The 23,214-nt window shown below is 44.3% G+C and overlaps 1 protein-coding gene across 1 annotated transcript; it reads right to left on the reverse strand.

Moving 5' to 3' along the window:
- Positions 1-412: 412 nt before the first annotated feature.
- On the reverse strand, positions 413-21,867 carry LOC121579203 (NEDD4 family-interacting protein 1-like). Its single transcript, XM_041893583.2, has 7 exons — positions 21,677-21,867; positions 14,901-14,979; positions 14,477-14,607; positions 13,480-13,567; positions 12,179-12,303; positions 10,482-10,548; positions 413-943 (listed from the first exon to the last, which is right to left on the reverse strand). Exons 1-7 carry the CDS (start codon positions 21,704-21,706, stop codon positions 840-842), a joined length of 624 nt encoding a protein of 207 aa, XP_041749517.1. The 5' UTR covers positions 21,707-21,867; the 3' UTR covers positions 413-839.
- Positions 21,868-23,214: the final 1,347 nt, after the last annotated feature.

Below are 23,214 nucleotides of genomic sequence, written 5' to 3' on the forward strand. Positions count from 1 at the left end.
CCCCAAACATGGAGACGTGTACTCTACTACCCTAACGTCCATCTCAACCTCCCTCCCTCCCTCCCTCTTACACGCAGTGACAGTTACAAGGGTTGTGTACAAAAACCTGTGCCAACCAAAACCGTCAATGCAAATAGTTAAGGATTAATGAGTGTAAAATATGACTGGTACATAAATCTGAACAGTTTAACCAATTGTAGGTGTTGTCATGCAGGCCTCCCTTGAAAAAGAGACCTTAGTCTCAAAGGGCCTCCTAAATAAAAGGTTAAATCAATTGCCTGAGACACTCCTTAAAAACTGACAAACCCTAGCAACAAGGTTTCAATGCCTACCTCGATCACTGTATTGACTAGGATTTCCAGAGTGAAAATGACACTTGAACACAAACTCATTCAGTTCTCCACATGTAAGGTAACATCTTAAGACAGACTTTAATTTCATTATCATATACATCGAGGAAAAAAAGCACTTCGTTCGATAAATTTGACTCAAAGGGTCAGCATACAGCTGAGCAGTCACCATATGAAACACATTGAAAGAGGACAGACAAAGACAAAGACTGCCCCCTATTGGCTAAAAGGGGCACAGCACATACCATTGCTATAAACAGATAATAATAATAATATGTAAGGCATTATTTATACATCACAGACTTGATTGCAAATAGCACTTGACATAAACCACTAATGATTGAATAGTTACAGAATTGTCAGCATCCACCAGTTTACATCAAGAGACAGAGTATCGTCCGATTCAACTGCAGCAAAACAATTCTCAGCCTCCCGTGATGGAGTTTAGAAGCCAGAGCAAACTTCTCTATAGAGGTCGGCTTTCCACTTTTAGTAAATGAAAAGGACTCTGGTTCGCGGGAGAGTAGAAAATGAGTCAGCCATTTTGCGTATCTTGACGTAGTTGATGAATCCTCTGAGGAAGAGCAGGAATCCTGGAGGACAGAGAATACAGCAGGATATAGCGGGAGTTCTTTTTCTACAATGTTTTTGGGGGCAGCAACTCCCAAATCCCAAAATTAAACAAGACATTCTTGGTAGTGTGAGTGTTAACTCTCTTCTATAAAAGGGTCATAGTAATACTGGCTTCATGCACACTGTCCATTCTATAGATACTACAGTTGAATGGCGGGAACCCGGGTACCGGGATTTAAACGCCCAAAACTATTCCCTTTTCCCGGGATAAATAACTGTGAGAAAGCGGTAAATTATAATAAATTAGTTATATGAACAGCATGGTGTGAATTGGATCTGTTAAATTATATGCAATGTCTAAAATCGGTCTTCTCTACAGCCTCTGCATGATGAATCAACGCTCAGGGTGGGGACAGACAGCACAACTCTGATTGGAGCACAGTTCACAATGCATGTAGACCTACGTATCATCTCATCATGGTAACTGTTTTTCTTGTGACAGGTAGGCCTGCAGTCGTGGTCAAAAGTTTTGAGAATGACAAGTATTGGTCTTCACAAAGTTCGCTGCTTCAGTGTTATGAGATATTTTTGTCAGATGTTACTATGGTATACTGAAGAATAATTACAAGCATTCCATAAGTGTCAAAGGCTTTTATTGACAATTACATTTAGTTTATGCAAAGAGTCAATATTTGCAGTGTTGACCCTTCTTTTTCAAGACCTCTGCAATCCACCCTGGCATGCTGTCAATTAACTTCTGGGCCACATCCTGACTGATGGCAGCCCATTCTTGCATAATCAATGCTTGGAGTTTGTCAGAATTTGTGGGGTTTTGTGTTTGTCCACCCGCCTCTTGAGGATCGACCACAAGTTCTCAATGGGATTAAGGTCTGGGGAGTTTCCTGGCCATGGACCCAAAATGTCGATGTTTTGTTCCCCGAGCAACTTAGTTATCACTTTTGCCTTATGGCAAGGTGCTCCATCATGCTGGAAAAGGCATTGTTCGTCACCAAACTGTTCATGGAGAGTTTGGAGAAGTTGCTCTCGGAGGATGCGTTGGTACCATTCTTTATTCATGGCTGTGTTCTTAGGCAAAATTGTGAGTGAGCCCACTCCCTTGGCTGAGAAGCAACCCCACACATGAATGGTCTCAGGATGCTTTACTGTTGGCATGACACAGGACTGATGGTAGCGCTCACCTTGTCTTCTCCGGACAAGCTTTTTTCCGGATGCCCCAAACAATCGGAATGGGGATTCATCAGAGAAAATGACTTTCAGCAGTCCAATCCCTGTACCTTTTGCAGAATATCAGTCTGTCCCTGATGTTTTTCCTGGAGAGAAGTGGCTTCCTCGCTGCCCTTCTTGACACCAGGCCATCCTCTAAAAGTCTTTGCCTCACTGTGCGTGCAGATGCACTCACACCTGCCAGCTGCCATTCCTGAGCAAGCTCTGCACTGGTGGTGCCCCAATCCCGCAGCTGAATCAACTTTAGGAGACAGTCTTGGCACTTGCTGGACTTTCTTGGGCGCCCTGAAGCCTTCTTCACAACAATTGAACCTCTCTCCTTGAAGTTCTTGATGATCCGATAAATGGTTGATTTAGGTACAATCTTACTAGCAGCAATATCCTTGCCTGTGAAGCCCTTTTTGTGCAAAGCAATGATGACGGCACGTGTTTCCTTGAAGGTAACCATGGTTAACAGAGGAAGAACAATGATTTCAAGCACCACCCTCCTTTTAAAGCTTCCAGTCTGTTATTCTAACTCAATCAGCATGACAGAGTGATCTCCAGCCTTGTCCTCGTCAACACTCTCACCTGTGTTAACGAGAGAATCACTGACATTATGGCAGCTGGTCCTTTTGTAGCAGGGCTGAAATGCAGTGGAAATGTTTTTTGGGGATTAAGTTCATTTTCATGGCAAAGAGGGACTTTGCAATTAATTCCAATTCATCTGATCACTCTTCATGACATTCTGGAGTATATGCAAATTGCCATCATCAAAACTGAGGCAGCAGACTTTGTGAAAATTAGTATTTGTGTCATTCTCAAAACTTTTGACATTTGCTGCAGCATAGCCTATAATATAAATACAGAATACGCGTCTAATTTACCCATCTCCATCTGGCTTTCGGGGTCACCTTTTTTAAATTGTAAAGATTTGTTTTATTTTTTATTGCAGCTGCAGAGTTTTAAAAACAGCCTGTCACTCGAATATCGTTGCTTTAAAAATCAGTGCATGCGAGAGCATTCTCGCAGTCTCTCTCTCCATCAATTCCAATCAAATTGCATCCAAAATAGATAATCATGTTTTATATTGATATATCTATATGTCCTAGCCTACCTCTTTCAGGTAATAAATGCAATACAGTATTAGCCTTATATTTAGCTAATTAATGATTGGTTATGCATAATAAGCTTCTAACTTATAGCCTCTGTCTCTTGTGCAATACGCAAGCACCTGTGCGCCACTGGCCTCTCCTTAAAAAACACTCCTTAGCTCTTGGAGCCCCATGCAGGAAAAGCTAGACTAGAATAGCTTGCTGGACATTATTATGTTAGCATTTATTATACCAATACACTATTCGAAGATCTTGTTTGTTGAATGTTAAAAACAGCAGCCAATAGAACTCACGGGTAGTTTGAAAGAAGAGCGAACGCGCGATGGCGGTAGGCTATAGCAGTTATTTATTCAGACCCACAACTATTAAATTATCTTCGCCAAGAGAAGTGAAAGCCTTCTGTATCTAATTCTAGTCCTATAATATTCAAGGATGTCAGAATGAATAAGATAAGGACAACAAAACGTATTTCATTTAACTGTTGAAAGCGAGAAAAGAATGAAGCAACAATAGAGAGCGAGAGCCTACTAGGCTAATAACATTAGGAGAGATATATACACAGCCAGCATATGTGAGAACTCCTTCAAGACTGTTGGAAAAGCATTCCAGGTGAAGCTGGTTGAGAGAATGCCAAGAGTGTGCAAAGCTGTCAACAAGGCAAAGGGTGGCTATTTAAAGAATCTGAAATATAAACACTTGTTTGGTTACATGATTCCATGTGTTATTTCAAAGTTTTGATGTCTTCACTATTATTCTACAATGTAGAAAATAGTAAAACTAAAGAAAAACCCTGGAAAGAATAGGTGTCCAAACTTTTGACTGGTACTGTACGTATTGGATAACGGCACAATCATTTGGGCTTGGCCTCATTAAAATGTATTTAATGTATGGCTCATCAGGCTCAGGTATCATCAGGCTTGAATTTTAGATCAAAGCTCTGATCAAATCCAGGGACAGACCTATTTATATGATTTATAATGCTTTTGAATGACACTTTCAGTTTTAGCAGGCAATACCGGGTTAGACAGGAGAAAGGGGATTTGTTCTCGGGATGGAACACCCTAATAGATACTTCTCTGTATTTATTTAAATAAAAATGGGACCAATGTGTGACAGGATCTAAATGGTTTGAAACAAATAAAATGGATTTTCATGCAGTTCCACGTGCACTTAGAGGAATAAAGTGAATATATGCAAATTGGCCCATAACTCCACCTATACAACATAGCCCTAGGACTATACGTCCTTTAAGAAGGGTTCTTACAGACATTGGCAAGTCAAATTCAAGGACTTTCAGGGACTTTTTCAAGCACTTAATTGTAATTTTCAAGGACCTCAATGTTACACAATTGTACATATAGGGCCTGATAAAGAGGTATGTGTGGACACATAATAAAGCCACTAATAGCCGTAGCATTAATCTCACCATTTGAATCTCACCATGGCGGTTTTTATAATGAGAGAGTGACCAAAAAAACATGTTCCTTCCGTCTTTCTTAATGGAAGGATTTGTATGGAAAGCCAAAGTTGAAGCCAACAGATGTTGTCGTCCTCATAATAACCGCACGTGGTTTTACCGCAACAGAGTAGCGCAACACCCTTCAATTAAAGCAGCGGGGGGGGGGAATACAAAAATGGCCAAATCTCTCACAAAAACGGATCAAAAATAAAATCACAAGTATGAGGGACAAGGAGAACTTATAAATTGGCTACAATAATTATAATATATTTTTAAGCACCAAATTGAGGAAACGTCTGATTTTCAAGGTAGGCTTATTACAGTACTTGCATTTCTGAGCTCCAAATTCAAGTAGGCTACTTCAAGACATTATATCCAGAATAATTAATAGGAATAGCGTTGGGTGTTGTGTAACAGTCTATCCTACACAATCGTGCACAGTAGACTCAGTGTCCAAGCTGAGGCACAAAAACATTAACTCATTACCGTGATGCTTTCTCTGTTAAATGAAGACCCTGCTGTAAATCAAGCAGACAATAGATGATCAACTTCAATTTGCTAGGGATATTAGATCCAACGTGGATCCAGGCACAACCGTCTTCACCCGCATAACGAATGAGACACCAAAATATTCTGGACATTCCTCACAAACACCTTTTTTCCAGCACTTGGGCTGTTGTTGCATTGCATGGCTTTCACAACAGCTGTTGGTCACTTCACTGTCATTCATTCATGGTCCTCTGTAGCTCAACTGGTAGAGCACGGCGCTTGTAACGCCAAGGTAGTGGGTTCGATCCCCGGGACCACCCATACACAAAAATGTATGCACGCATGACTGTAAGTCGCTTTGGATAAAAGCGTCTGCTAAATGGCATATTATTATTATATTATTCGGAAAATTCCTTCCTGGATCACCGCGTAACTAAATCAGCTGGACACCAAATGTGCATCCAACAAGGATTATGCATAATTGTTAAAGAACCACGTTAATGATAGTATCGATTTAGGATTTAAGTATCAAAGTAAAGGTGACTTTCAGTTAGAAGCATTTGATTTAGCAATGCATACATTATGTGTGCCCATGAAAACTGTTTTCACCCCGTAACATAAGGAGACACTAAATATTATGTAGTTACACAGCATTTCTGAGATCTCTATACAAAAAAACTGTACGATAGCTAGATCCAGGATTCTTACAGGGTTCAAGTGAAATGTCTAATTTAACTGATTAATGCTTAATATATGATATACAGTGCATTCGGAAAATATTCAGACCCCTTGACTTTTTCCACATTTTGTTGCGTTACAGCCTTATTCTAAAATTAATTAAATAGTTTTTTTCCACCCGTCAGCAATCTACACACAATACTCCATAATGCAAAAACAGGTTTTTTAAAAATGTTTGCTACAAAAAATAAAGAAAACTGAAATATCACATTTATTTAAGTATTCAGACCCTTTACTCAGTACCTCTGTTGAAGCACCTTTGGCAGTGATTACAGCCTCGAGCCTTCTTGGGTATGACGCTACAAGCTTGGCACACCTGTATTTGGGGAGTTTCTCCCATTCTTCTCTGCAGATCCTGTCAAGCGCTGTCAGATTGGATGGGGAGCGTCGCTGTACAGCTATTTTCAGGTCTCTCCAGAGATGTTTGATCGGGTTCAAGTCCAGGGTCTGGCTGGGCCACTCAAGGACATTCAGAGACCTGTCCCGAAGCCACTCCTGCGTGGTCTTGGCTGTGTGCTTAGGGTCATTGTCCTGTTGGAAGGTGAACCTTTGCCCCAGTCTGAGGTCCTGAGCGCTCTCGAGCTGGTTTTCATCAAGGATTTGCTCCGTTCATCTTTCCCTCGATCCTGACTAGTCTCCCAGTCCCTGCCGCTGAAAAACATCCCCACAGCATGATGCTGCCACTCCCATGCTTCACCGTAGGGATGGTGCCAGGTTTCCTCCAGACGTGACGCTTGGCATTCAGGCTAAAGAGTTCAATCTTGGTTTCATCAGAACAGAGAATCTTGTTTCTCATGGTCTGAGAGTCCTTTAGGTGCCTTTTGGCAAACTCCAAGCGGGCTGTCATGTGCCTTTTACTGAGGAGTGGCTTCCGTCTGGCCACTCTACCATAAATGCCTGATTGGTGGAGTGCTGCAGAGATGGTTGTCCTTCTGGAAGGTTCTGCCATCTCTACAGAGAAACTCTGGAGATCTGTCAGAGTGGCCATCGGGTTCTTGGTCATCTCCCTGACCAAGGCCCTTCTCCCCCGATTGCTCAGTTTGTCCGGGTGGCCAGCTCTAGGAAGAGTCTTGGTGGTTAAAAACTTCTTCCATTTAAGAATGATGGAGGCCACTGTGTTCTTATGGACCTTCAATGCTGCAGAAATGTTTTAGTACCCTTCCCCAGATCTGTGCCGCGACACAATCCGGTCTCGGAGCTCTACAGACAATTCCTTCGACCTCATGGCTTGGTTTTTGCTCTGACATGCACTGCCAACTGTGGGACCTTATATAGACAGTTGAGTGCCTTTCCAAATCATGTCCAATCAATTGAATGTACCACAGCTGGACTCCAATCAAGTTGTAGAAACATTTAAAGGATGATCAATGGAAACAGGATGCACCTGAGCTCAATTTCGATTCTCATAGCAAAGGGTCTGAACACTTAAATAATAAGGTATTGACACAAGACTTCCAGACGAGCTAAACCACGTCTATGCTCGCTTCGAGGCAAGCAACACTGAAGCATGCATGAGAGGACCAGCTGTTCCGGATGAATATGTGATCACGCTCTCCGTAGCCGATGTGATTAAGACTTTTAAGCAGGTCAACATTCACAAGGCCGCAGGGCCAGACGGATTACCAGGACGTGTACTCCGAGCATGTGCTTCACTGACATTTTCAACATGTCCCTGACTGAGTCTGTAATACCAACATGTTTCAAGCAGACCACCATAGTCCCCGTGCCCAAGGACACTAAGATAACCTGCCTAAATGACTACCGACCTGTAGCACTGACGTCTGTAGCCATGAAGTGCTTTGAAAGGCTGGTCATGGCTCACATCAACACCATTATCCCAGAAACCCTAGACCCACTCCAATTTGCATACCGCCCCAACAGATCCACAGATGATGCAATCTCTATTGCACTCCACACTGCCCTTTCCCACCTGGACAAGAGGAACACCTACGTGAGAATGCTATTCATTGACTACAGCTCAGCATTCAACACCATAGTGCCCTCAAAGCTCATCACTAAGCTAAGGATCCTGGGACTAAACACCTCCCTCTGCAACTGGATCCTGGACTTCCTGACGGGCCGCCCCCAGGTGGTAAGGGTAGGTAACAACACATCTGCCACACTGATCCTCAACACGGGGGCCCCTCAGGGGTGTGTGCTCCGTCCCCTCCTGTACTCTCTGTTCACCCATGACTGCATGGCCAGGCACGACTCCAACACCATCATTAAGTTTGCCGACGAAACAACAGTGGTAGGCCTGATTACCGACAAGGATGAGACAGCCTATAGGGAGGTGGTCAGAGACCTGGCCGTGTGGTGCCAGGATAACAACCTCTCCCTCAACGTGACCAAGACAAAGGAGATTATTGTGGACTACAGGAGAAAAAAAAAAGAGGACTGAGCACGCCCCCATTCTCAACGACGGGGCTGTAGTGGAACAGGTTGAGAGCTTCAAGTTCCTTGGTGTCCACATCACCAACAAACTATCATGGTCCAAACACACCAAGACAGTCATGAAGAGGGCACGACAAAGCCTATTCCCCCTCAGGAGACTGAAAAGATTTGGCATGGGTCCTCAGACCCTCAAAAAATTCTACAGCTGCACCATCGAGAGCATCCTGACTGGTTGCTTCACCGCCTGGTATGGCAACTGCTTGGCCTCCGACCGCAAGGCACTACAGAGGGTAGTGCGTACATCACTGGGGCCAAGCTTCCTGCCATCCAGGACCTCTATACCAGGTGGTGTCAGAGGAAGGCCCTCAAAACTGTCAAAGACTCCAGCCACCCTAGTCATAGACTGTTCTCTCTGCTACCGCACGGCAAGCGGTACCGGAGTGCCAAGTCTAGGTCCAAAAGACTTCTCAACATCTTCAACCCCTAAGCCATAAGACTCCTGAACAGCTAATCATGGCTACCCGGACTATTTGCACTGCAATATTACGCTGCTGCTACTGTTAATTATTTATGCATTGTCACTTTAACTCTACCCACATGTACATATTACTTCAACTACCTCAACTAGCCGGTGCCCCCGCACATTGACTCTGCACTGTATATACAGTGGGGGAAAAAAGTATTTAGTCAGCCACCAATTGTGCAAGTTCTCCCACTTAAAAAGATGAGAGAGGCCTGTAATTTTCATCATAGGTACACGTCAACTATGACAGACAAAATGAGAAAAAATATCCAGAAAATCACATTGTAGGATGTTTAATGAATTTATTTGCAAATTATGGTGGAAAATGAGTATTTGGTCACCTACAAACAAGCAAGATTTCTGGCTCTCACAGACCTGTAACAACTTCTTTAAGAGGCTCCTCTGTCCTCCACTCGTTACCTGTATTAATGGCACCTGTTTGAACTTGTTATCAGTATAAAAAGACACCTGTCACAACCTCAAACAGTCACACTCCAAACTCCACTATGGCCAAGACCAAAGAGCTGTCAAAGGACACCAGAAACAAAATTGTAGACCTGCACCAGGCTGGGAAGACTGAATCTCCAATAGGTAAGCAGCTTGGTTTGAAGAAATCAACTGTAGGGAGCAATTATTAGAAAATGGAAGACATACAAGACCACTGATAATCTCCCTCGATCTGGGCCTCCACGCAAGATCTCACCCCGTGGGGTCAAAATGATCACAAGAACGGTATTGAGAAACTTTTGTTATTGACCAAACACTTATTTTCTACCATAATTTGCAAATAAATGTGATTTTCTGGATTTTTTTTCTCATTTTGTCTGTCATAGTTGCCGTGTCCCTATGATGAAAATTACAGGCCTCTCTCATCTTTTTAAGTGGGAGAACTTGCACAATTGGTGGCTGACTAAATACTATTTTTCCCCACTGTATAGCCTCCCTACTGTTATTTTATTTTACTTCTGCTCTTTTTTTCTCAACACTTTTTTGTTGTTGTTTTATTTTACTTTTTTATTAAAAATAAATGCACTGTTGTTTAAGGGCTGTTAGTAAGCATTTCACTGTAATGTCTGCACCTGTTGTGTTCAGCGCATGTGGCCAATAACATTTGATTTGATCCGTTTTCCATTTTTAATACTTTTGGAAAAATTTATAAAAACCTGTTTTCGCTTTGTCATTATGGGGTATTGTGTGTAGATTGATGATAATTTTTTTTTTTAATTCATCCATTTTAGAATAAGGCTGTAATGTACCAAAATGAGGTCTGAATATGTAACTTACACTGCCATAAATGCATGGACAGAAAAGTTAATGTTTTATGTCACACAATTTGACAAATCCGTCATCATAGGTTTGAAATCAACTCGTGAATTTTTATTGAATATAGCTATGATCCCCCTTTATATATTAAATATGTATATGTAATTTTAAAAAATGTGGCAGATTATTATCAATGACTTATCAACAGCTGTAACACGTTGTCCAGTGTAGGAAATCCTCACTGGTACCCTCATTTATAAAAACACCCCTCTGCACCAATGCTACAATGTTTCTTCATTTACCTGTCTAGTACTACTAATGAGAAATACTAACAGAAAACTGGTTGTACCTACCCATTACCAGGAACACCCACCACAGCCAGTACTGCCCATCAAAGTACCCGGGGAAGTAGCTGGAGAACTGGGAAAATCACAGAAACATTAACAGATAAGTGGACCAGTCAGAGTAAAGCATGAACGTGATCTTGGGCTCTGGGAGAGGGAAACATCAGATCACTGCTCCAAGATGCCCGCTGTACTGTATGATTGCAGTTTGCGAGCTCCGACCCAACTTTGATTGTTGGGAAAGAGCTCGCAAGTTAAGCATTTCACTGTACTGTTTTACACCTGCTGTGTCCTGTGCATATGACAATAAAACCTGAAACTAAAGCTCAGAGGGCTTTAGTAGTGATATCTTGTGTAAAAATAAATAAATAGTCACACACACTAAATATTGCCAGGCCACGCCCACAGACGTTAGTTTCTTCTCCCCAATGAGTCTGGATCTGAGTACCTCCCTGACCCTTCACCAAATGCCAACACATTCAGGGCCATCTGATTAGTCCAGAAACCGATGGGTTGGGCCATAGCCACGTGGGTAAAGCGGCAGTTTGAAAACTTGTCATTGGCTTTGATACTCAATGGTTAGAGATGATCCAATCGTGCACCTCGTCACCACAAACAACTTCAATGATGGCAGTCTCAGACTAAAGTATGTAGCGAACAACAGCACAGCTGAAGAATTTAGTATGAGTCGTCAGGCTACTGTAAATATGCTCCCAATAATTGAATGGGTAAACGGAAGTGTTCTGTCATAAGATCCCTGCCACTAGACGCCTCTTAGTGTTATATTAGTGCAAAGAACCTTGGCGTGACCCTGGACAACACCCTGTCGTTCTCCGCTAACATCAAAGCGGTGACCCGATCCGGCAGGTTCATGCTCTACAACATTTGCAGTGTACGACCCTACCTTACACAGAAAGTGGCACAGGTCCTAATCCAGGCACTTGTCATCTCCGGTCTGGATTACTGCAACTCGCCGTTGGCTGGGCTCCCTGCCTGTGCCATTAAACCCCTACAACTTATCCAGAACGCTGCAGCCCGTCTGGTGTTCAACCTTCCCAAGTTCTCTCATGTCACCCCGCTCCTCCGTACACTCCACTTGCTTCCAGTTGAAGCTTGCATCAACTACAAAACCATGGTGTTTGCCTACGGAGCTGTGAGGGGAACGGCACCTCCTTACCTTCAGGCTCTGATCAGACCCTACACCCAAACAAGGGCACTACGTTCATGCACCTCTGGCCTGCTAGCCCCCCTACCTCTACGGAATAACAGTTCTTGCTCAGCCCAGTCAAAGCTATTTGCTGCTCTGGAACCCCAATGGTGGAACAAGCTCCCCCACGACGCCAGGACAGCGGAGTCACTGACATCCTTCCGGAGACACTTGAAACCCTACCCCTTTAAGGAATACCTGGAATAGTATAAAGTAATCCTTCTATCCCCCCCACACATATAAAATAAAAATGGGAGTGGTTGTCCCACTGGCTATCATAAGTTGAATGTACCAATTTGTAAGTCCCTCTGGATAAGAGCGTCTGCTAAATGACTTAAAAGTAAATGAAACAAAAACTTCTCTGACCTAAATATCACTACATATAATTTTAATAAAGTATTTAATGTATCTGTTGTATAAAACAAAGGTTTTTAAAAAATCTGGGAAATGTTTTCCTACCACCTTCACAACATAGAGAGGGTTGGTAGGGATATGTTACCCGGACGATGAGGATCCACTTGATGAGTGACAGGCCGAAGCCAGATATGGCCCCGTAGCGGCCTGCTGCTGAGGTGGTCAGACAGAAGGACAGGAAGAAACCAATCCAGTTGAAGAGGAATGCCACTGAAGTGGAGGGAGAGAGAGAGAGAGGTGAAGAGAGAGAGAGAGGTGAAGAGAGAGAGAGAGAGGTAGAGAGATGTGGAGAGAGAGAGAGGTAGAGAGAGAGAGAGAGAGAGGTAGTGGTAGAGAGAGGTGGCGAGAGAGAGAGGTGGAGAGAGAGAGAGAGGTAGAGAGAGAGGTAGAGAGAGAGAGAGAGAGAGATAGAGGTAGAGTGAGAGAGGTAGAGAGAGGTAGAGAGAGGTGGCGAGAGAGAGAGGTGCAGAGAGAGAGAGAGAGGTGCAGGTAGAGAGAGAGAAGGGGTGGAGAGAGAGACAGAGAGAGAGAGGTGGAGAGAGAGAGACAGAGAGAGAGAGGTGGAGAGAGAGAGACAGAGAGAGAGAGGTGGAGAGAGAGAGAGACAGAGAGAGAGAGGTGGAGAGAGAGAGAGACAGAGAGAGAGGTGGAGAGAGAGAGAGACGAGAGAGAGAGGTAGAGAGAGAGAGAGAGAGAGAGAGAGGTAGAGAGAGAGAGGTAGAGAGAGAGAGAGAGAGAGAGAGAGAGAGAGAGAGAGAGAGAGGTGAGGTAGAGAGAGAGAGGGTAGAGAGAGAGAGAGAGAGAGAGAGGTGGAGAGAGGTGACAGAGAGAGAGAGGTGGAGAGAGAGAGACAGAGAGAGAGAGGTGGAGAGAGAGAGAGAGAGAGGTGGAGAGAGAGAGACAGAGAGAGAGAGGTGGAGAGAGAGAGGACAGAGAGAGAGAGGTGAGAGAGAGAGAGACAGAGAGAGAGAGGTGGAGAGAGAGAGAGAGAGAGAGAGAGGAGAGGGAGAGAGAGAGAGGTAGAGAGAGAGAGGTAGAGAGAGAGAGAGAGAGAGAGAGAGAGAGAGAGAGAGAGAGAGAGAGAGAGAGAGAGAGAGAGAGAGAGAGAGAGAGAGAGAGAGAGAGAGAGAGAGAGAGAGAGAGAGAGAGAGAGAGAGAGAGACGTGTAGGTAGAGAGAGAAGTGCAGGTGGAGAGAGAGAGAGGTGGAGAGAGAAGGGGCTTTAAAACAGACCTGTGCATAAGGTCTACTAAGATGGGCCGTTTCTCAACACAATTACCATTCTAAGATCACATCATAAAATAAATACATTACATGCCTCTTCTTCATTATACTAACCCCAGTCTCCACCAAGGAGGAGAAGATTCAACTTCAAGATGCAACTTACTAAAAAAGGTCAACATGAAAATCCCATCGTTCCCTATCTGTAGCTGGTCTGCATCCTCAAAGTCTTCCCTGGCTGCAAAGTCGTCATCCTGCAGAGATAAAGAAATGGTGTAGATTATTATCAAGTAATTTGATGATGGAAACCCCATTGCAGGCTATATCAACCAAGACCGCAAACATTCATGCTACAAACAAAGGATGTCCTTCTCTTCCTTGACATGTCCCTAATGTAGTGGATGTTCTAGTTATTCAGCTGGAGATGTTTAAATTTAGTTGAAAAATAACATTTGATGTGCTATCAGGAAATACAGCACTAATGTACAAACCCTCTACAGGCCGACACAGGTCTCTGCAAACGGTTGCCACATCTTTGCCTAACGGTACTATTCTATTTCACCCCGTTACTGTCCAGTTGGTACATCATCAAACGTTTCCAGCCGTTCCCCGTGCTGAACACAAGGCTGGCAATGTGTGACAAAGAAACAGACCAGTCATGGGAGGACACGTATGGTGGTAAGGCAAAACATTTCCCACTAGAGGGCATAGATGAGCCGTCGCCCTCTCTTAAGGCGTCTGTCTGCCAGTGATGATTAGCGCGGGTCCGCCCACAATGTGTGACTCACTGTCAATACAGACTCAACCTATACTAAGTACAGTATATACCTACACACACACACCCATGGTTAAACAGGCGTACTTTGATATTATATGCAATTAGATGCAATGCGGTTCATGGTGTCATTTTCAGAAACTAGCCTGCCTCCAGCTCAATGTAAATAGTACACAAAACTGAGGCGAGGTTGGTTACTTGGGAGATCAGCCACACCTTCAAAAAAATAACTAAACAAATGGACTTAGGAGGTATTCTGACCGTCAATACACACAGGGACTGAATTCCTTTCTGCCACACCCACAACACAGAACCTGGATGAACACAAAATAGTCCGGCAAAACCACAAGGGAGGGTTATGTGGAGTTTGTAGCAGTGGAAGACTCACCCTTCCAGCCACCAAGGGAACATGGGCTTCAGCCTTGGTTCTCTCTGCCTCGTCATAAGAAGGGAGCGTTGTGGCCACGTTGTATGATGGTGGCTTGGGGAACCCCCCATCCTCTTTGTAGTCAAAATAAGCTAAGGGAGGTAAATAAGTGAAATAAGCTGCTGTGTTACATTTGAGTGCCATATATCCCCTTATGGTAGGCTAATTGCTGTAACACCATAAGTAAACCTAACGCTAGGCTAGTAGGGAAATCTCCTCTGTCATAAATTATTTTTTTATTATTATAAAAAAATATACTTGACTTGTTCTAGTTTAGTTCTGGACTGTGTAATGTCCAATGTCTCTCGGAGCAACGGTAAAGACATTGACCCCCAGGCCAAACCATACCACTCCACTGTGATGTGTGTGTGCATTGAACTCTTACCTGCATTATCTGCTGCAATGCTGCTGTAAGGGGGTGGGGCTTCAGCTGCCACCTGGAGAGCCTCCTCTTCATTGGGCAGCTGCATAAGGGAAGAGTCAATACACTGGTTATGCCTAGCTGACAGAGAACATCAACATGACGTAGCGAAGAAATCAGTTCAAGCCCTCGATAGCGGTCTTGTTTTATTTAGGCTCTAAGCTAAAGGGTCAGTCAAGTCCATATTATAGCAGATTTATGGACAGAACACACCATAACGAACGCCGGCCGTTCTCAGTAGATCACCTGCTGGTTGACGAACTGTGGCGATTCAGCATGTAGAATCATCAGGAAATTATCCGAAAATGAAGGCCGATGTTCTGTAATCAGAGGAGACGAGGCTGTGCACTGTCAACGTTTGCTGTTTCGTTCCCTCTCTTAGGATCAAGAGAAGAAGTGGTCATGCTAGGTTTCAGCATCACGCTTTGACAGGACCTCACATGACCACCTACTCATGTGACAAAATAGCAAGCAGACAGCAGTTCTCCATTTTGGTTGTAAGTTATTTCGTTTTCTAACAGGTCGCCGAACAACCTATGGGAACTCCTTCCCCTTCACGTGATGTGATTGGAATGCATAATATCAAAGATGTTTACAGTCACGCCACACCCTTAATGTACCCACGTGACCAGTCACTATAAAAGGCGGTGTGGCGTGACTCTGCCTTTTCTTCCCTCTCACATTTATGTGTTTTACATTACGAGATCCCCTTCAGATGACTTTTTTACAGAATGATGATTCTTCAACAACGAGGAGGAGCCATGAGCAGGGCTTTTTTCCTCACCGTCCCGAAGTGCAATTTCAACTGTCCCAAACAGAACTTGAACAGTCCCAAAATTAAAACATTTGCAGTGTTTGTAAAGTAATTGGTGGATTTCTGGAGGCAGATATTAAGTTAATGTAATATAGACTTTGTTAAGAAAAATTTTTTTTGCATCTTTAATGAAAACAGACAAACATCCATTACACAAGCATTTCGCTACACCGGCAATAACATCTGCTAAACAGGTGTAAGTGACAAATAACATTTGATTTATTATAAATAATTACAATGTATTAATTGATCATGCTAACCACATGTATACAATGTATCTAAGAGAGAACAATGTTATTGTGAACTGGTTACTGAATAAACTTAAGTTAGATACATTACATTCCACCACCAGCTGCCCCATTCAACAACGTAACACAACAAAGAACGTGTGTTCCCCCGCCTTCACTTTCTCTGCTTCATCCTCCCTCTTCAGTCACTGAAGAATGGTCGCCTTCCCCATCTTGAGCGCCACCACTTGCTAACGGCCAGGGCTAAAATGTACATTTTAGTACACCAGCAACTGTGGCAGGTAGATTTTTAAAAAATCTACCCAGCCACTCAGATTTTCTCAAATTTTAGTCATTTAGTAGACGCTCTTACAGAGCGATTTACAGTAGTGAGTGCATACATTTTCATTCATACTGGTCCCCCGTGGGAATCGAACCCACAACCCTGGCGTTGTGAGCGCCATGCTCTACCAACTGATCTACACAGGGCTATAACTTCCGTTTTGAACTGTCCCAGACATTTTTTTGTCATCCTCTGGACGACGGGATGCCCTTAATTTCGAGCCCTGGCCATGAGTAGTTGATTATATACACTGCTCCAAAAAATAAAGGGAACACTAAAATAACACATCCTAGATCTAAAATGAATGAAATAAATCTTATTAAATACTTTTTTTTCTTTACATAGTTGAATGTGCTGACAACAAAATCACATGGATTTCATATCAACCCATGGAGGTCTGGATTTGGAGTCACCCTCCAAGTTAAAGTGGAAAACCACACTACAGGCTGATCCAACTTTGATGTAATGTCCTTAAACCTACCTATGTCCCAACTACCTCATCCCCATATTGTTATTTATTTTGCTCATTTGCACCCCAGTATCTCTATTTGCACATCAATCATTCCAGTGTTAATACTAAATTGTAAATATTTTGCACTATAGCCTATTTATTGCATACCTCCATAACTTGCTACATTTGCACACACTGTATATATATGTATTTCTGTTGTATTTTTGACTTTGTTTTGTTTTACCCCATATGTAACTCTGTGTTGTTGTTTTTAATCGCACTGCTTTGCTTTATCTTGGCCAGGTCGCAGTTGTAAATGAGAACTTGTTCTCAACTGGTTTACCTGGTTAAATAAAGGTGAAATAAAAAAAATAAAAAAAATAAAAAAAGTCAAAATGAGGCTCAGTAGTGTGTGTGGCCTCCACGTGCCTGTATGACCTCCCTACAACGCCTGGGCATTCTCCTGATGAGGTGGCGGATGGTCTCCTGAGGGATCTCCTCCCAGACCTGGACTAAAGCATCCGCCAACTCCTGGACAGTTTGTGGTGCAACGTGGCGTTGGTGGATGGAGCGAGACATGATGTCCCAGATGTGCTCAATTGGATTCAGGTCTGGGGAACGGGCGGTCCATAGCATCAATGCCTTCCTCGTGCAGGAACTGCTGACACACTCCAGCCACATGAGGTCTAGCATTGTCTTGCATAAGGAGGAACCCAGGGCCAACCGCACCAGCATATGGTCTCACAAGGGGTCTGAGGATCTCATCTCGGTACCTAATGGCAGTCAGGCTACCTCTGGCGAGCACATGGAGGGCTGTGCGGCCCCCCAAAGAAATGCCACCCCACACCATGACTGACCCACCGCCAAACCGGTCATGCTGGAGGATGTTGCAGGCAGCAGAACGTTCTCCACGGCGTCTCCAGACTCTGTCACGTCTGTCACGTGCTCAGTGTGAACCTGCTTTCATCTGTGAAGAGCACAGGGCGCCAGTGGCGAATTTGCCAATCTTGGTGTTCTCTGGCAAATGCCAAACGTCCTGCACGGTGTTGGGCTGTAAGCACAACCCCCACCTGTGGACGTCGGGCCCTCATACCACCCTCATGGAGTCTGTTTCTGACCGTTTGAGCAGACACATGCACATTTGTGGCCTGCTGGAGGTCATTTTGCAGGGCTCTGGCAGTGGTCCTCCTGCTCCTCCTTGCACAAAGGCGGAGGTAGCAGTCCTGCTGCTGGGTTGTTGCCCTCCTACGGCCTCCTCCACGTCTCCTGATGTACTGGCCTGTCTCCTGGTAGCGCCTCCATGCTCTGGACACTACGCTGACAGACACAGCAAACCTTCTTGCCACAGCTCGCATTGATGTGCCATCCTGGATGAGCTGCACTACCTGAGCCACTTGTGTGGGTTGTAGACTCCGTCTCATGCTACCACTAGAGTGAAAGCACCGCCAGCATTCAAAAGTGACCAAAACATCAGCCAGGAAGCATAGGAACTGAGAAGTGGTCTGTGGTCACCACCTGCAAAACCAGTCCTTTATTGGAGGTGTCTTGCTAATTGCCTATAATTTCCACCTGTTGTCTATTCCATTTGCACAACAGCATGTGAAATGTATTGTCAATCAGTGTTGCTTCCTAAGTGGACAGTTTGATTTCACAGAAGTGTGATTGACTTGGAGTTACATTGTGTTGTTTAAGTGTTCCCTTTATTTTTTTTGAGCAGTGTATATTTTTTTTGTTTGTTTTGTTATTGAAGTTGTATTTATTTTTTCGGCAAACAAATGAACAAAAAAATAAATTATAATAAAACATTGTACAGCATAAAAACATGTAGCATGACATCCAGACATATCCTCCAACATAGCACACATACACAGTCAAATAGTATCTCACAAGCTACAATACAGAACTAAATGGGTTCACAAACATAAGTCATCACCTCACAGTCTCAGGAGTAGTTGATGTTTATCTACTCCCCCTCTCTGTCATTATTGTGCTGGCCCATACTAGCTAACTTGTATTGCTTTGTGTCAGGCATTTCCATCCTTGTGTGTTCGCTAGCTAGCTAGTTAACGGGATAGACCCGAAGCTACCTCAGACGTTAGCTCGTAGCTAGCTAGCTAAGTTAGCCACACATAGCTACCGTAGCTAGTTGGCTTGTTGTACCATTTGTTGGAGCTTGTTGACCCGTGTTACCCTTTTCTTGGAACACACGGAGTCAGTGCTGTAGACAGGATGTCATTCCACCCATGTCAACAGTGTGAAAAACAACTCCCAGCCTCAGTTACAGACCTGCTCATCCAATGCCTTCAGGGCAATGCTCAGACGGTTGGGAAATCTTTGCCAACATGATGTGTGTTACACGGCACCACCTATGGTTAGTGTAGTCCAATCTCCCTGACAAAGAGAAGGTTCCACTCCTAGGTGTACCCATATCACCGGGCCAGACATTTGGCTGAGCAGCGGCCAAAGAAGCACAGATGGAGCTTCATTCCAAAGCCTAGAATGCATCAGCCAGCAAACCATTACTCCCGTCCCAGGGCCCCAACTGGGATGCCAAGAAACCAGACTCAGAAACACTCAGCCCTACCGAAATGGTGGAGCACAACATCGCCCAAGAGGCAGAAGCGCACCATATGCAGGCCCCTCTGCACCACAGCACGCAGAGCCTCGGTCCTGATGGGACAGACTAGCGCAACACTGTTTCCTCGAGCACCACCTTTCCAACTGGAAAAGGTCAACGGCCTACAAGTGAGTGTAACGCACTCTACAAAAGGCTACGCACTACAAAAATGTTTTGCTGACCCCCACGCTTCAGGGGTGTCTTGAAAACAACAGCTCGCAACCCTGCTCAAAAGCAAACACTCTGCTCTGAAATCTCCTTGCTCCATGTAATTGAAGAGGTAGAACCAGCACAACAAAACTGTGGGTTCTACTCAATATATTTTTTGGTGCCAAAAAAGGGCGGCGGCCTCCGTCCGTCCTGGACCTAAGGTGCCTTAATCCTCATCTTTCAGCACTTCCATTCAAAATGCTGACAATCAAAACCATCCTTCAGTCAGTAGGACCAGGCGATTGGTTCGCCACAGTGGACCTGAAAGACTTTCATATCCCCATTCAACCAGCACACAGAAAATCTGAGATTTGCCTTCGAAAAACATGTTTTTCAGGTTTCCGTTCTACCCTTCGGCCTTTCACCAAGTGCATAAGCACAGAGCTAGCCCCCCATTGCCAAGCAGAAGTCAGGGTTCTGAACTACTTAGACAATTGGCTAATATGTGCAGGGTCACAAAGCCTTGGCACACACATCCATGGTCCCACATCACCTCTCGGAGTTGGGACTAACAATGAACTTGGAAAATAGTTATCTGGTCCCCACTCAGTGTGCGCACTTCCTGGGCTTGACATCAGACACTCAAATCATGCGAGCAACACTCTCTCCAGAAAGAGTGGCATCTTTGACAAATTGTCTTTCAACATTCAAACTGAGAAAACAGGTGACAGCGCCAAAGAGAGTGAGAGAGGCTCCTAGGCCTCCTAGCTGCTATAATCCATGTTGTACCATTAGGCTTGCTCTACAACAGACACAATCTGGTACAACATACACAATATACGTCCCAGAAGGGACAAACACAAAAAGCGGACAATTTCAATGAGTTGCTGGAGAATAGCAATACAATGGTGGCGCCTAGCACTTCAATCTCCCAGTGGAGTTCTCCTTGGCTCACATCAATGTGCTGGAGCGCAAGTCGGTTCACCCTTGCACTTCCTCCCAGTACTAAGAGGACAACATGTACTGATACGGGACAGACAACACAACCGGTGGTTGCACACATCAACTGCACCAGGTAACTACTACTTTGGGCAAACAGACAACTCACATCCCTTGTGGAGAATTAGGCAGCAGGCCCTCTTCTACAGAGGATGCACTCTTCCTTCTGACTGGAGGATACATCCCACAGTAGTGGAGGTGATCTGGGCACAATTCAGAAGAGCCGTCGCCGATCAGTTCACGTCGCAAGAGTCAACCGATTGTCCTATGTGGTTCTCCATAAAAGGGCCCAGCAGGAGTGTTCTCTTGAGTGATGAATCACGCTTCACAATCTGGCAGTCAGACGGACTAATCTGGGTTTGGCGTATGCCAGGAGAACGCTACCTCCCCCAATGCATAGTGCCAAATGTAAAGTTCGGTGGAGGAGGAATAATAGTCTGGGGCTGTTTTACATGGTTCGGTGTAGGCCCCTTCGTTCCAGTGAAGGGCTATCTTAACGCTACAGCATACAATGACATTCTAGACGATTCTGTGTTTCCAAGTTTGTGGCAACAGTTTTGGGAAGGCCCTTTCCTGTTTCAGCATGACAATGCCCCCGTGCACAAAACGAGGTCCTTACAGAAATGGTTTGTCGAGATCAGTGTGGAAGAACTTGACTGGCCTGCACAGAGCCCTGACCTCAACCCCATCGAACACCTTTGAGATGAATTGGAACTGCGACTGCGAGCCAGGCCTAATCGCCCAACATCAAGTCCTCACTAACTGTAAGTCGCTCTGGATAAGAGCGTCTGCTAAATGACTAAAATGTAAAATGTAATGTAGTTTAGCTTGTTTGCTAGCATAATTAGCTAACGTTAGCTACACTATCGAAACATTACCATTACGAAAGTTGACCAAGTTAGCTAAAATGCATTGCTAAACAACAAAACAATGACTAACATTTTAATTTAGCTATAAAAGCATCATGACATGTGTTGATATTAATTTGTAAACTGACTTTTCAATCATAGTGCCATTCAAAACAATGAGGCCTAGTTAGAGCCAACCCATCACCAGTGTTTCTTTCAAACCACTAGCTAGTTGCTGTTAGCTAATACTTGCCAACGTTAACTCAAAGACACGACAAACGTTTTACTCACCTGCTGGTATCTAGCGCTTGGCTCAGCCATCCTGATATTAACAGAGGCAAATCCTTGTATTTAAACAATAAAGCAATTAGATTGTCATCAATGCAACGTTATTTAATACAGAAATTATAGCTATAACCGTAACGTTAACTCTATCCACGGGACGCTGTCTCTGCTCAGGTCCCTCCCCTCGCTTCTTCTTCTTCTTTGGGATTGGGTTGGCTGATCGCAGCCAACTTTGAAGGTGCATACACCGCCACCTACTGTACTGGAGTGTGAGGTCAATCACAGCCTACCTACATTACATTATCTTCATTAATCCTGTTCCTCCAAGAAAGTGAAAGAGCCCTAGACACCCCTTTCCTCCCCCCACTACACCACCCAAACTCCAACCCTGTCCAGCCTCTGTAACCCTTTCACATGATCTCTCCCCATCTACGTCATACAGTTCACAAAATATCAACACATGCTCCACCGTTTCCTCCACTAAACACTCATCACACATACCTGTTTCATGTATCCTTATCATCCACAAGGTCGCATTCAAACCTGTGTGCCCAAACTGTAGTCTACTCCACACAACTTCCTCTCTCCTACATCCCATACTCCCCACCTCTTCCTTTACTGACCGGTGCACGCGATAAAATTGCCTCCCCTTACTACTAGCATCCCATTCCCTTTGCCAAAGATTGAGTCCTTTTGCCCAGATCAAGGACTTGACTTCCCTGCGGCCCAGCGGGACCTGAATATCTACTCCCTCTCTCCTCACAGCACACTTATGACACATATCTTTATAACTAAACCAAGATAGACCACAGCCTGTCATTTTAAATGGGAACAAATTAGCCATAGTGGGCAGAACAAGTAATGAGGTAGGCAGAGCCAAGCAGGAGCTAGCGAGATCCTATTGGCACGTTCTAGCATTAATTTGCATATTTCCGTTGGGGAACGCCTACTCTGCGAAGTGCGCGTGTGCAACAACTCAATTCGCATTTGAACGCCTTATAAACAAAGCATTTTTTTTTTACTTTGGCAAAGGGTAAAGTCTACAAAACTCTGTTTGTAACATATTGTAGTTTTGGGAACAGACAATTGTATTGAGATGAAATGTTTAATCGATGAGTAAATTAGCAGAATGTCAGCCAAAATCCATCTCGTTCCATCTTCTCCCACTGCAGTGTATGCGGCCGAGTTGATGCCATGATTATAGGTTTGAGATGGGTGGAGGAGGTGAAACCACTCAGAGCGGTGATCTGCTCTGATTCGGCTGCAGTGTTGAGTAGTGTGAAGACGGGCAGGTCGGATAGGGGAGACTTGTTTATGGAGATGATGGTGCTGTTAATGGGATTGGAGAGGATGGGAGTGATGGTAAACTTTTGCTGGGTTCCTGTCCATGTGGGTGTGGAGGGTAATGAGAAGACCGATTTGGTGACTAATGCTGTGCTTAGACGAGGGATGCAAAAACCGTCATACCTGTCGGCATAGCGGGACAAGAAAGCAAGAAAGAGGGTGACGGCAAAAGCAAGCCAGCACGACGGTATGCGTTGCTA

The sequence above is a fragment of the Coregonus clupeaformis genome, chromosome 13, assembly GCF_020615455.1.
Source record: "Coregonus clupeaformis isolate EN_2021a chromosome 13, ASM2061545v1, whole genome shotgun sequence".
In the NCBI taxonomy this organism is placed as follows: domain Eukaryota; kingdom Metazoa; phylum Chordata; class Actinopteri; order Salmoniformes; family Salmonidae; genus Coregonus; species Coregonus clupeaformis.

Bases quoted from the DNA above. Each gene is read 5' to 3' on its own strand.
- LOC121579203 (XM_041893583.2), bottom strand. From the start codon at position 21,706: ATGGCTGAGCCAAGCGCTAGATACCAGCAG. The intron at 14,980-21,676 runs GTGAGTAAAACG...TCCCTTATGCAG, and splicing joins CAAGCGCTAGATACCAGCAG to CTGCCCAATGAAGAGGAGGC. The intron at 12,304-13,479 runs GTAAGTTGCATC...CCTCCACTTCAG, and splicing joins TTTCATGTTGACCTTTTTTA to TGGCATTCCTCTTCAACTGG.